This window comes from Odocoileus virginianus, chromosome 27 (genome assembly GCF_023699985.2).
Source record: "Odocoileus virginianus isolate 20LAN1187 ecotype Illinois chromosome 27, Ovbor_1.2, whole genome shotgun sequence".
Taxonomy (NCBI): Eukaryota; Metazoa; Chordata; class Mammalia; order Artiodactyla; family Cervidae; genus Odocoileus; species Odocoileus virginianus.
This window is the reverse complement of record NC_069700.1, coordinates 27,005,884-27,019,311: the sequence shown is the minus strand read 5'-3', so window position 1 is coordinate 27,019,311 and position 13,428 is coordinate 27,005,884. Positions and strand designations below refer to the sequence as shown.

The 13,428-nt window shown below is 56.4% G+C and overlaps 1 protein-coding gene across 1 annotated transcript in view; it reads left to right on the top strand.

Moving 5' to 3' along the window:
- Positions 1-13,428, top strand: part of PTK7 (protein tyrosine kinase 7 (inactive)) — a 63,692-nt gene that overhangs the window by 28,715 nt on the left and 21,549 nt on the right. Inside the window, exons 2-6 of the mRNA XM_070456406.1 lie at positions 10,128-10,415; positions 10,804-10,906; positions 11,273-11,463; positions 11,555-11,705; positions 13,091-13,239. Coding sequence (XP_070312507.1) covers positions 10,128-10,415; positions 10,804-10,906; positions 11,273-11,463; positions 11,555-11,705; positions 13,091-13,239 — 882 coding nt within the window. The remainder of the gene's footprint in view (positions 1-10,127; positions 10,416-10,803; positions 10,907-11,272; positions 11,464-11,554; positions 11,706-13,090; positions 13,240-13,428) is intronic.

The window sequence follows — 13,428 nt, the reverse complement described above, 5'->3', positions numbered from 1 at the left end:
CCCCAGCTGCAGTAGTTGATCCTTGCCATAAGATAGCTTTCCCCGCTGACATTTCCCTGGCCACACGTGGTAGCTGAGGGGTTGAGGGGAGAGCTGGTATGGCTGCAGCAGATCTGTCCTCAGAAGGGGCCACTACGAAATCCCACCCCTACACCCTCCGCAGCAGCCTAGAGGCCTGGAGGGCACCCTTGCCTCTTTTTTAAAATCTTCCTGAACTTAAATTTTTATTTTTTTAGCTTATTTTTATATCTGGCTGCTCTGGGTCTTCGTTGCTGCTCAAGGGCTTTTTCTCATTGTGGCGAACAGGGGCTCCTCTCTAGTTGCAGTGCACGGCCTTCTCATTGTGGTACCTTCTCTTGTTGTGGAGCACAGGCTCTGGGCTCACGGGCCTCAGCAGTTGCGGTTCTCGGACTCTAGAGCACAGACTCAGTAGTTGTGGCGCATGGGCTTAATTGCTCCTTGTCATGTCGGATCTTCCCGGACCAGAGAGCGAACCCATGTCTTCTGCGTTGGCAGGCGGATGTTTTTAACCACTGGACCACCAGGGAAGTCTGCACAGTTGCTTCTTGAAGCCAGTGGCTCTCCCAAGCCACCTCCTTCAGTCTGGGTTCTTCTTTTTGTGTTTCAGGTGATGCTTAAAGCCTGGAGCATCTCTTTTCCTGGAGAGAAGGGTGGGTTTCCAGAAGCAGCTGCTGGTCGGACAGGTGGAGAAGGAAAGAAAGGCTGGCTGGGGGAAGGGCACTTGGAGGACGATGTCGGGCCACCTTGGTCTCCGGCACATGTGTTTGGCATCGCCGCGTGTCAGCGACTGTGTGACAAATGCAGCCGGTCGCTGCAGGCCCTGCGTGGCTCGTGCTTTCCACATCACACATAGCAGAGCGATTTCCTCACATTCCCCACTCTTGTCTGCTCCGGGAAGTGGTTTGCAGAGCACTTCTAAATATAAAAGTATGAGACTGCCTCCCTCTCTTATCCCTTTGAAACCAGCTGAAGGCCAGCCTCTTTAGTCACATTTCGGGTTTGGGGGGAGGAGGATGGAGGGGAAGGGAGAAGCTGGCGGAGTGTGTGTGCCTGATGCGTGTTTTCCCGGGCTCTGCTGGTCCCCAGATGCGTGGGGGGAGCCGCGCAGGGCTGGTTGCCGTGCTGGAGGGGCACATGGAGAGGAGGGTGGAGGCTCAAAGACTGCCTTTCAAACTGTGGGCAGGTATGTTCCGCCACTTACTTGTTTTAAAATTTTTCATTTTCTTCTTCCTTTCCCATACCCAACAATCTGTTTATTCTCCTGGGAAAAAACAGCAGGATGTAGGCGATGACCGCAGGAAAAGCACTTTAGAGCGGAGTGCTGGAGGGAATAAAATGAGAAGCAGAGTGAGAGATAATGCATTTCTATAGGTTAAAAATAGACACATGCAAAGCAAAATCGCATCTGACCAGAGCACGAACAAAGAGAGGATTTACATGAAACAGGACGGAGTGGTAGTTGGAGGTGGCCTTGGGTAAAAGGGAATGAAGTGAAAGAAATGAATAGCAGCCAGAGTGGCAGCGTGAAAAGAACACAGGGCCGTCCCTGGTGGTCCAGTGGTTAAGACTTCACCTTCCGGTGCACGAGGTGTGGTTGGGGTGCTCAGATCCCATGTGTCTCCTGGCCAAAAAACCGGGACATAAAACAACAGAGACGATAGTGTGATAAATTCAATGGAGACTTAAAAAAATGGTCCACATCCAAAAAAAAAAAGCACACAGACGTGGGAGTCAGACAGATCTGGGGGCGCGTCTCCCCCCCACCGTCACTGGGATAGCTTTGACCCCAGTTTCCGCCTCTGTGAAATGAGGCTAGTCTCAGTAGAGGGTTCTTTGGATGAGAAATAATGTGTCCATGAAATAAAGGCCGACCAGAGCAGACAGAGTAGCTAAGGCCGTGCTGACCAATGGAACTTTTTGCAGAGACAGAAGTCTGACATCTGTGCTGATCAGTATGGTGGCCACTAGCCACATGTAGCTCCTGAGCACTTAGAAGGAAATGGTGGAGGAAGGTGGTGGAGGAAATGAGTTTTCAGTTTCGTTTCATTTTAATTAAGTTGCATTTGAATAGTTGCATGTGGCTAGTGCCTGCCATATTGGCCAGAACAGGTCGAAGGGATGTTTTAAGTTCTTTAAGAGGTAGGGAGGGGACTTCCCTGGCGGTCCAGTGGCTAAGACTCCGAGCTCCCAATGCAGGGGGTCCAGGTTTGATTCCTGTTCGGGTAACTAGATCCCACATGCCATAACTAAGGCCTGGCACAGCCAAATTAAATAAATATTAAAAAAAAAGAGAGAGCCAGGGAGGATTTTCCCTCATCAGTGGAGTTGAGATCACTCCACCTAAAGGACAAGAACTCATTTTCTCCCCTGATGGGGAATTTGGGGTGTATGCTCATTGCCTTAGAGATGGTTAAAAAGAGCTCAGAAAACTGAATCTCCCAGAGTTTTCCGAACCTGTCTTGAAAGTAAATAGATGAAGTCAGGTCTAACTAATCCCATAGTGGTGGTCCCCCGGCTGTCCTCTGCTTTGCCCTCTGCTTTGACAGGAAACACTCTGAGAAACTCATGCCCAGGCCCACCCTGGCACTGTTCTCACTGTGGTGCCCCTGGGCCCCTCCGCACTACATCTGGGAGGTAGATGGGCTTGGGACCTGGGTACCAACCCCACCCCCCACCCCAATGAATGGCTGTTGAGCCTGCATTGAGTCCTTTTCCATCTTCCCTGGAGGATGAGCGCTAGGCCCTTTGTTCCCTCTGGGGTCCCTGAGCACCCCGGCTGAGCATCCCTGAGGTCTTCCTGGGGCCGAGCTCCAGCTTCCTTTCCCAGGCTCTTGGTCCAGCAGCCCCCTTGCCTGTCTGCAGTGTCCGTCATTTCCATAGTCCACTCTCTGGTGTCTTCAGGAGACAGCTGGCTACAGTCTCTCTCTCTCTCCTTGGGGCTGAGGGTGAACGTGGAGGGTGCAGAGGACCCCTGGTTCCCCCTGGCGGTTCTGTCCCCCTCTCAAGCCCCCACTGCTCACCAAGCCTTTGGACTCCCCAGGGATCACCTTGCCCAAGGGAGTTTAATCTGGGGTCCATAGTTCCCTAGAACCTCTGGGATTTCTTACTTCTCTGAGAACTATGCAGCCTTTTGTGGGTCCGTACCTAATAGGGTTTTCATTTGAATATCCTTGGGGTCAGAAAAGAATCACGAAAACTGGGTGAGGAAACTGAGGCCCAGAAAGGATAATTAAGTTGGACAGGATTGGATCACGGGAGATGCAGAACAAGATTTCAGGTCAGGTAACTTTTTTTTTTTTAATTTATTTTTATTTATTAGTCTGCGTTGGGATCTTTGGTTGTCCCCTGTGAACTTTTAGCTGAGGCATGTGGGATCTAGTTCCCTGACTAGGGATTGAATCCAGGCACCCTGTATTGGGAACACAGAGTCTTAGCCACTGGACCACCAGGGAAGTCCCCAGATAGACTCCTAAGTGCCTTCGTCTCCCTGTAAATGCGTGTATGGTATTTGCTGTGTGGCCCAGGCTCTCTGGAAGGGCACAGGGTACCATATTGGGCACGGATGTCTCCCCCCAACTCCTGGAGCTTGCAGTCTAGCTTGGGAAATACAGCTCTTGGTCACAGCATGGGCGGGTGTCTTGGGGGTGCCACAGGCAGTGAGCTCTCAGTGCAAGGGCATGGCCGAGGCAGAGGCCGGATCTCCTGGGGAGGCAGATTGCAAGCCAAGCCGCCGGAATGGCAGCAGCTTGTTAGCAGTGATGCTGGTCCCCGGTTTGTAGCCCCCAGCTGCCTCTGACCGCACACCTGCCATTTATAGCATCACTCTTAATCCTCCTGGGGCCGGCTCTACATGTGGTGCGTGGGCTTTGGGGGCTGGCTGTGCAGCTGGAGGCCGGGGAGGGGGCAGGAAGGGGACTCCGGCCAGCCAGCCCTTTGTTTCTGGTGACTGCCTCTTTCGGGCTCAGCACAGTGAATCCAGGACTAGGTCTTGGTGACTGTCCAGTCACATCCTGTCAATTCTGTAATATTTACAGGTAGTAGAACTACCTGGTTAGGGGGTGGCCACTGGCCAGGGTCACTGTACTTGTCAGGAGTTGTATTGAGACTAGAACCCAGGTCTCTGCACCCTATGTTCCTTCTGCCTGATCACACTGCCTCACTGGCTGGGTTTTTAATTCATTGCTGCTTCCTTGGAGACATCACAGCCGTTTAAGGGTTCCTAAGGGTGAGAGATATGTCCTAGATATGGTCCCCTTGGCCCCAGCAGAAGAGGAGTTGGTGCCAGGGTCTCATGGCCTGGCTGCTGGCTGGGGAACTGCTGCTGCTTTTTCCAAGGTAAATAAATTTAGCCACACCAGATCTTAGTTTTGATATGTGGGATCTGATTCCCTGACCAAGGATCTAATCAGGGGCCCTTGCACTGAGAGTCTGGAGTCTTAGTCCCTGAACCACCAGGGAAGTCCCTGGGAAGCTTCTCAAACCACATCTCCCAACTGCTGTATCTGCCCGTCTGGGTTCAGATGCACGTGATAGTGGACATGAAGACCTACTTGTGCTTTTAGAGATTCATCTTTCCGCTCCAGGGCCTCAGAGGAACAGGCAGGGGAGGACTGAGGTGTGATTTTCATCTAAGGTAGAAGCTCTGGCCCGCTGGGTTTTTTCTGCCCTAATCCCTGGTGATTTTGTTCCGTTTCTCTAATCCGGATGTGGGAGCCTCTCCAGATATTTACAGTTAAATCCCAGGACAGGAAAACTCAGCTGGGTCCCTGGCTCTGCTCCCTCTTGCATTGCTCCGGGCTCGGACTGTGATGGCCTGTGGAGGGCTGTGGGGCTGCTGGCGAAAAACCTTTTTTTTTTTTGTAGACGCTGGGGAGATGGGACGGGGCTGAAACCCTGTGCTCTGCCTCTGGGTCTTGGAGTCAGCTCTGATGGATCCTTAGCGACCCTCTGAGCCCTGAGGTTCTAGGGCGTGTCCTCAAACGGGGTTGCTAGTGCTGAAACCACTTGTGGGTATTGGTGGTGGTGGAGAGGGAGACTCCAGACCCCCCAGATTCACAACCCCACTGCAGTGTTATGTGTTCCTGCTGGCCCCGGGGGAACTGGGAAGATGACTGGGACTTCTGTAAATAACTTGTTCCTGCAGAGACTGATTCCTAAACCCCCTCCCCCCACAGTGACCATGCCTATGAGCCATGGGCCCTGGGAGTAGCCTGGAGCAGCTGAAAGTACATCAGTGAGACCCCTCAAATCCAAGGGTCTAGGTGCATTGGCCCCTTGGGAAGGAGAAGTGGGGTAGAGATCTTGGTACCCCTGGGGCCTCTCCCTTGGTGCCCTTAGGGTTTCTGGATGGAGGGGACCTGTGGGCAGGGCTGTCCTCCTGTGGGCGAGGGGGCCTGGGGACTGCTCTCTTTCCTGGCATGGAGCCCTTGTGCCCCTTGGGTTGAGGGCTGCCTCTCCTGGCCTGTGTCCTGATGCTGTCACCCCAGGTGGGGCACAGGAAGTTGGCAGACATCTCCCTTGGGTCCATATGGCACAATATGAGCTTCCTTGGTTAGGGCTGTCTAGGTCCCCCAGGGATGTGGGGCCTGGAGGCAGGGGCCGAGTCTTAGGTGTGGAGGGGTCACAGTCGTGATCACACACACTCCTGTGCAAGATGCCTGGGCCAGGGCCAGCCTGGGTCATGTTGGTGCCTCTGCCTGGTCCCAAGACAGCTGTGTGAAGGATGGCACTTCTTATTAGGAGGGAGAGAAGGTAGATGGAGTCCCCTGGTGTTAGGTTTGGTGGGTTCTAGGGTTTCCCTAGTGCTCAGACAGTAAAGAATCTGCCTGCAATGCAGAAGGCCCAGATTGGATCCCTGGGTCAGGAAGATCCCCTGGGGGAGGGCACGGCAACCCACTCCAGTATTCTTGCCTGGAGAATCCCATGGAGAGAGGAGCCTGGTGGGCTACAGTCCTTAGGGTCACACAGAGTCAGACACGACTGAAGCAACCGAGCATGCTCACAGGACCTCTAGAGTCCGGTGATGTCTTTTCGAGACCAGGAGGACTAGCCCCTGGGAGATGGGTCATTGAATGGCCCAGATGGATCCTTGGACCAAAGTAGCTGAAATTACTTCAGAGCAGAAAAACTTCCTGCTGCTCTCTGCTCTCCATAAAATCATGTTTACGCATATGTGCGCGCACTCATGCACACGTATACACACATGGGTCGACTGGGCCTGGGGCCCAGAGAGCAGCAAGGAGGGCAGGCACCAAACCAGACGCTTGCTGGGGGGTGGGGAGCCGGAGTTGGGCCACTGCCCACCCAGCCCTTTCTCGAGGGGCTGGGGCCAGGGCCCAGGCAGAGTGAGTGTCTGCATATAGATGGCTGTTGGGGAGCCAAGGAAATGGCTTGGAAAATGTCCTTATTGGGTATTTGCAGCTCCAGCTTCATTGGGGTTGTGCCTGGTGTGGGCAGATGGCTCTGTCTGCTGGTTTTGTTGGTGGGGGGGCGGGGTGTTTTTGAGCCCGCCCTGTGCCCTCCGGGCGCTCTGGGCCATGCTATGAGCTTTTCATTTATGAACCCACTTAGTCTCAAGCAGCCTGGGTGGTAGGAGTGGGGTTCTCGTTTCATGGCAAGGGAGAGGGTCCAGAGAGGCCAGTGGAGGTGGTGTTGCTAGGGAGTCGAAGCTGCTCTGCTGAGCAGCTGCCTCAAGGGTCATGTGGGCCAGATATTTCCCTTCTACACCCAGGGTCTGGGTGTAGAAGGTGGGGTACATGGAGGGCCAGGCTGTGAAAGGGGGGCAGCTTTGGGAGGCCCAGGACTGGTGGGCTTCCCTCACAGACTTTCTCCAGACCACAGCGCTGGGGCATCCTCAAGTCAGGGTTGTGCTGGGGACTGTACCACCTCGATCCCCCCAAAGCCTTCCTCCTCCTCTGTCGTTCAGCTGAAGACTTCGAAGAACTCCTACTTCCCAGCCCCTCCTTGGTCTGCCCGTTTCCCCCCAGACAAAAGACTAGACCAGCGCCTCCGGCAGACGGTGAGATGGCCAGACTGGGCGCCCCTTGCAGTGTCTTCTTGGTGAAGTGGGTGTCAAGGCTCTGGGCCGGTCTCCAGTGTGGGGAGCCTGGTGGCTGGGATGTGGGCTCAGATCAGGGGCCAGGGTCTTAGAGGAGGCCTGGTGGCTGCCCTCCCTGCCTTCTGTAACATCTGAAGCCTGCCCCCGCTAAGCAGTAACCAGGACCTGCTGTGAGCTGACGTCAGGGCACAGGGCCCCTCGGGGCCAGCTTTGATGTTCCCCAGGCCCTGTCGAGGGGGTGCGGGGGGCTCTGAGTGGCAGTCTGGGAATGCAGTATCTCACCACAGCTCCGCCAGTACCAGGAGGGGACAGGATGCTAGAGGGAGGCTGAACTGGGGTCCCTCTGAGTCATGCCATCTCCTCTCCCAACTCGGGTTTCTGTGGCAAGGGGTCTGTGCTTCCTGCAACCTCTCAGCCCCTTTCCTTCCACCCCGCCCACCCCCCCTCGCCACCTGATGATCCCTTCAGAACTTCCCTGCAGTGGCGGCTGCTTCCCATCTGGGGTCTGGGTGGGCATTGGGCCTCGCATGGGGGGAGCTTTATAACATCCCGAGAGCTTGCATCTTTGGGCAGGAAGCGTGATGATGGTTAGGATGACGGTAGCTGCCTGCTGAGTGGGCTCATCCAAGGCATTGCACAAAAAATTGCTGCATTTGCGAGTCACGAGAGGGTGAGAGAAAGCTAGGGTTCCCACTGTGTTCCTTGCGCAAGGTCAGTCGCACCGAGTGTGGATCTGACTCAGACCCTTATAACTAACCTCCTGTGGGTGGGCGAGCCTCCTGGTCCCCACTGTGTCTGGAGAGGCCGAGTGGGGGAGTGGGGGTCGTCTACACCTGGAGGCAGATAAACTCTCTTTGTCTTTGATGAGCGTCTGTAGTTCTGGGTTGAAGGTTCCCAGATTTGAATGAGTCACGTGTGCAGAGGCCCGCTGGGGCCTCTGCCCGAGGCTGCCCATCTGTGTCAGGAGTGGGTGTCGGGAAGTGTTCCGGATGCTTCTGTGCCTGCCGGCTCTCTCCCCTCACTTCTTTGAGGTTCCCTCCATTCAGCCAGTGTTCACTGAGCACCTTTGTGAGCGTGGTGTTATCTGTGGGAGGTGTGTCTCTCTCTGTACCTGGCTGCAGGGCGTGAGACCCATTCTGGGCTCAGCTATTTCCAGGACTGGTTTTGAGTTCTTGGGCGGGGCTGGGAAGAGTGCGGTGTGGGTATGGAGTCGGGCTCCTTGGGTCACGGTCCCAGCTCTGCCACAAATGAGCTATTTGATCTTGAGCAAATCCCTTCATCTCTCTGGACCTCAGTTGACTCAACCAGCTTGCTTAGGGAGGGCAGGGACCACACTCCAGTGCAGTGTTTGGAAGCGAGTGGGGGTGTTTGGGTTGTGAGGGTGACTGGGGGCAGCTTTGCTGACTGGCACAGTGGATGGGATAGCCCAGCGTGGTGGAGAATTATCCCATTCAGTGAGCCAGCAGGAACCTGCTGAGAAGTATTGGGGGAGCGCCCAGCCCCTTTCAGCACCGTGTGTCTCGCACGCTGGTCCCTTTAGAATGTTGGGAGATGGCCCAGCATCAGGGGCAGCCCCTCCTCTGGACCTAGCCCTGGGGGATCCTGGACTTGTCTTGATGCTCACTTTTTTTTTTTTTTTTTTTAATATTTTTATTTATTTGGCTGTTCTGGGTCTTAGCTGAGGCAGGCGGGATTCATTTCCCTGACCAGAGATGGAACCCAGGCCCTCCAGATTGGGAGGGCAGAGTCCCAAGGACCACCGGGGGAGTCTCCTTGACACTGACTTTATGAGGAGACTGGTTCTTGTGGCCTAAAGAACCACTCCCCCTGCCGTGCCCAGGGACTTGGAAGGGAGCTTCAGTGGTTTGGGAAGGGGCAGGCAGGACCCCGTTAGTCTCTCCCTTCCTGCCCTGGCCGGGCCCGGTTTGGCCAGAAGCAGAGCCTGCTTCTTCACGTAGCAGCCCCAGGCAGCCTGTTTCCCCTCCCTGGAGGGGCAGCACATCCCGCCCTGTGCCATCACCCACCCTTCCCCGCCCCCCGCAGCGGGTGTTCCGGGCCCCGAAGCTCCGGGCCCCAGCTGGGCGCCCACGCAGGCCAGGAACAAAGCTCAGTGTGTTATTCCTGTGCGGCAACCGTGCCACCTGCCCGGCCCTGCCCTCCGCCTCCTTCGCCCATCTGCTGCTCTGCCCAGGCCCTTCACCCGCCCCTTTGTCTGGTTCCACCTTTGGTTGCAGGGCCCCTTTATATGAGGGTGCTGGCCCCGGCCAGAGCTGGAGGGGTAAACCTGGGACCACTTAGCTCACCTCTCAGTTAGCCCAGAAGAGCCAGCCTTGGACACAGATGGATCCCTGGGATTGGAGAGTAGGAGGTGGGGTGGCCCTGGCATGTCGTGGGGAATAACACCAGATCCAGAGAATACTGGCTTCTCCTGTGATGGGACGGGTTCTCCCAGAGACGCCCCTGGGAAATGCTGGACTGCGGAGCGTCTGTGGGTGGGATTCAGAGCCCCCGCTTCTGACCTATGGCCACCTCTGATGCTGGACCCTCAGCGGGTGTGTGAGAGCCAGTAATCCTTCTGAGAAGCTATTTGGATCTGCTCTGTGACCTGGGTTCTGAAGATGGCAGGGAGGGTTGCTTGTTAATGTTCCCCACTCCTCGGTCCAGCATCTCCTGTGATCTGATCCCATAGCTCCGAACTCTTTTTCCTCTCGGGAGGGTCCTATGTGGCATTAACCCCCTCCCTCCTCCAGCCCTTGGGGCTCCCTCCCACTTCAGCATTCTAGAGACACCGACTGCCCACATCATTCACGAGTTTTGCCTTTGTCCTGTGTCCCCCCTCCAGACCAGCCCCCTGGAGGGTACTGCGTCTTTGTTTCCCGCGGAGTACCCAGTACAGTGTAAACGTTCCTCAGTAAACAGTTGGGGTCTCATGATCCTTCTCACTTGGACTTGTTGGACGCCTCCTGTGTACAGGGCGATGGGCAGCCGACGTTAGGACCGTGGCTGTAGCTCCCCACGACCCCGTCTTTCCCGTGTTCCCCACCCGCAGGTGCCCAGGCGGCCGTTGTCTTCATCAAGGAGCCATCCTCCCAGGACGCGCTGCAGGGGCGCCGGGCGCTGCTCCGCTGTGAGGTTGAGGCCCCAGGCCCAGTGCACGTGTTCTGGCTGCTGGACGGGGCCCCCGTCCAGGACACTGAGCGGCGCTTCACCCAGGGCAGCAGCCTGAGCTTCGCGGCTGTGGACCGGCTGCAGGACTCGGGAGCCTTCCAGTGCGTGGCTCGGGATGAGGTCACTGGAGAAGAGGCCCGAAGCGCCAATGCCTCCTTCAACATCAAATGTGAGAGCCGGGGGGCTGTCTGCCCCCGAGAGACCCTCAGTTCCTGAACCCCGCGGGGGGACCCCCTCCTTTGCCACAGCTCCTCCCATCTCCAGTTGAATGGGGCAGGGAGAATGCAATTGAGGTCAGCTCTCTGCTTGTATGGACAGGAGGAAGTTGAAAGTTTTCATTTTTCCAAGGGTTATTTTTTTCCCCCTTCAAGCCTTGGACCCGGTGATCTGCTGGATAGTTTTGCAAATGGCAGGAGCCGTGAGGCAGGGTGGCCCCGTGTCGCTTGGTCCCCGAGCCTCCAGGTTCCAGCCTTTCCTGCTTGTCTTCCTTTCCCTCTGTGCTCCCTCCCTTGCTCTGCCCTGTGCCCCTCACGCTGCAACCTTGGCCTCCGCTCCAGGGCTCGAGACCGGTCCCGTAGTCCTGAAGCATCCGGCCTCGGAAGCTGCGATCCAGCCCCTGACCCAGGTCACGCTGCGTTGTCACATCGATGGGCACCCTCGGTAAGGAGACTTTGGGGAGGGGAGGGAAAGGGTGATTATTCTTGACTGGCAGACCTGTCTCCCCCAACTGGGGGCTCTGCCACCACCCTGCCCACATGTTGCTCCACCCTGGGCCCTGGTCACTGGAGAAGGGGCAGCCTTGTGCCGTGGAGCAATCCTGGGAGCTGGGAAATCTAGGATCTCTGCCAGATTCTGCCCCCGGGGTGGTGTGCTTCTGTGCAAGTCATGGTCCCGCTCCAGGCCTCAGTTTCCCCATGTGTAAACTGAGGGGTCTAGCCCTGACTCTGGTTTTGCACCCTTCCTACTGGCCACTTGAGAACACCCCCTCCCCCACCCCCCGCTGCTGACCCGCTCGGGCCCCCGCAGGCCCACCTACCAGTGGTTCCGAGATGGGAGCGCCCTCTCTGACGGTCAGAGCAACCACACGGTCAGCAGCAAGGAGCGAAACCTGACCCTCCGGCCGGCTGGCCCTGAGCATAGCGGCGTCTACTCCTGCTGTGCCCATAATGCCTTTGGCCAGGCCTGCAGCAGCCAGAACTTCACCTTGAGCATCGCTGGTGAGCCCGGGGGTCAGGGGTGGGGAGCTGGGGACGGGGAAGGGGTCTGCCCACCTCGCCTGCTCACGTGTCCGTGCCTCCCCCACCCCAGATGAGAGCTTTGCCAGGGTGGTCTTGGCACCCCAGGATGTGGTGGTGGCAAGGAATGAGGAGGCCATGTTCCACTGTCAGTTCTCAGCCCAGCCGCCCCCGAGCCTGCAGTGGGTCTTTGAGGATGAGACGGCCATCACTAACCGCAGCCGGTAAGACATTTAAAGTTGTGTGTGCATGCATGCTCAGTCGTGTCTGACTCTGCGACACTGTGGACTGTAGCCCGCCAGGCTCCTCTGTGGGAATTTTCCAGGCAAGAATACTGGAGTGGGTTGCCGAACTCTCCTCCAGGGGATCTTTCCAACCCAGGGTTTGAACCCACATCTCTTATGTCTCCTGCACTGGCAGGTGGATTCTCTATAGGTTGTTCTTTAAAGGATCTTAAAGAACCTCTAAAAGGGAGTGAGGTTCTTACCACAGGTGTCCTAGATCTATGCATGGAATTACCTCAGCTTTCCAGCAGGTGGCAGTAGAATGTCTTCCTGTTGCAAAGTGAGCCCAACAAGGGGACCCGTCTGTCTTAGGAAGGTCCTCTTTTCCCAGTTCCTGCAGACATGCTGTGTGAGCCCACGGTGACTTGTGCCTCCCCCACTTCTGCCTGCGTGGGTCTTTTGGGATGGGGGTCAGTGGAGGGACACGGGGAACCTGGGTGATCACATTGTGGACAAGAAGGTCCCACAAGGTAAAGACACCTTACACACACACACACACACACACACACACACACACACACACACACACACTTACTTTTTGGAAGAAGCAAACATTTCCAGAAATTGCTGGGATACCTTACACACACACACACACACACACACACACACACACACACACACACACACACACACACACACTTACTTTTTGGAAGAAGCAAACATTTCCAGAAATTGCTGGGATACCTTACACACACACACACACACACACACACACACACACACACACACACTTACTTTTTGGAAGAAGCAAACATTTCCAGAAATTGCCGGGAGGTGTCGGGCCCCCCCACAGGGACACTTCTGTCCTCATCCAGGCCCTAGAGAGCAGAGAGCGCCTTGGTGGTGTCAGGTGTGGCTGTGGTCCTTGGAGGTGTGGCTCCCCAGGCTGGGGGCGGGGATCCCACTCGGCTGCAGCCCTGAGGACGTCACCTGTGGTCTGTCTGGTACAGCTGAGGGGCTTCTGATGCTGGAGCTTCTGCTCTGCCAGCAGGCTTATCTCAACTCCCTGGGAAGGTGGCTCCCGTCTACACAGGTGCACGTCAACTCCTTGATTCCTCTCACTCACACTGCTGCTGCCTGGCTGCCCCAAAGCCACATCTCTTGTAGTTAAAATACACACTCCCCACATACATGAACAAATGTATGCACGCACATGCACACACATGCACGCGTCAGCACCGTGTGTCGGCTTCCTTTTCTCTGCCCTGTTCCTGGCCGATTCTTTCCTGCGTACCTGGCCTGCACAGGACGGGGTTCCACTGCCTCCCTTCTGGAGCGAGGCCCCTGGGCCACTCCTTGCCAACATCAGTCTCTCCCCTCCACAGCCCCCCACACCTCCGCAGAGCCACGGTGTTTGCCAATGGGTCCCTGCAGCTGACCCAGGTCCGGCCGCGCAATGCAGGGGTCTACCGCTGCATAGGCCAGGGCCAGAGGGGCCCTCCCGTCGTCCTGGAGGCCACGCTCCACCTGGCAGGTGAGTCCGAGGGTCTGGGGTGCCGAGGTGGGGGCTGCCTTCAGTGTTGTTGGCCATGTAGAGGTTTAGGTTTCTGTTTCTTATTCAGAGCAGCTTGGAGGGCGGAGGGAGGAAGAAGATGCCTGGGATCGGACAAGGAGGTGCTGAGGATCCTGGGGAGGGCTCATGCTGGGAGTGGGGAAGTGCGCT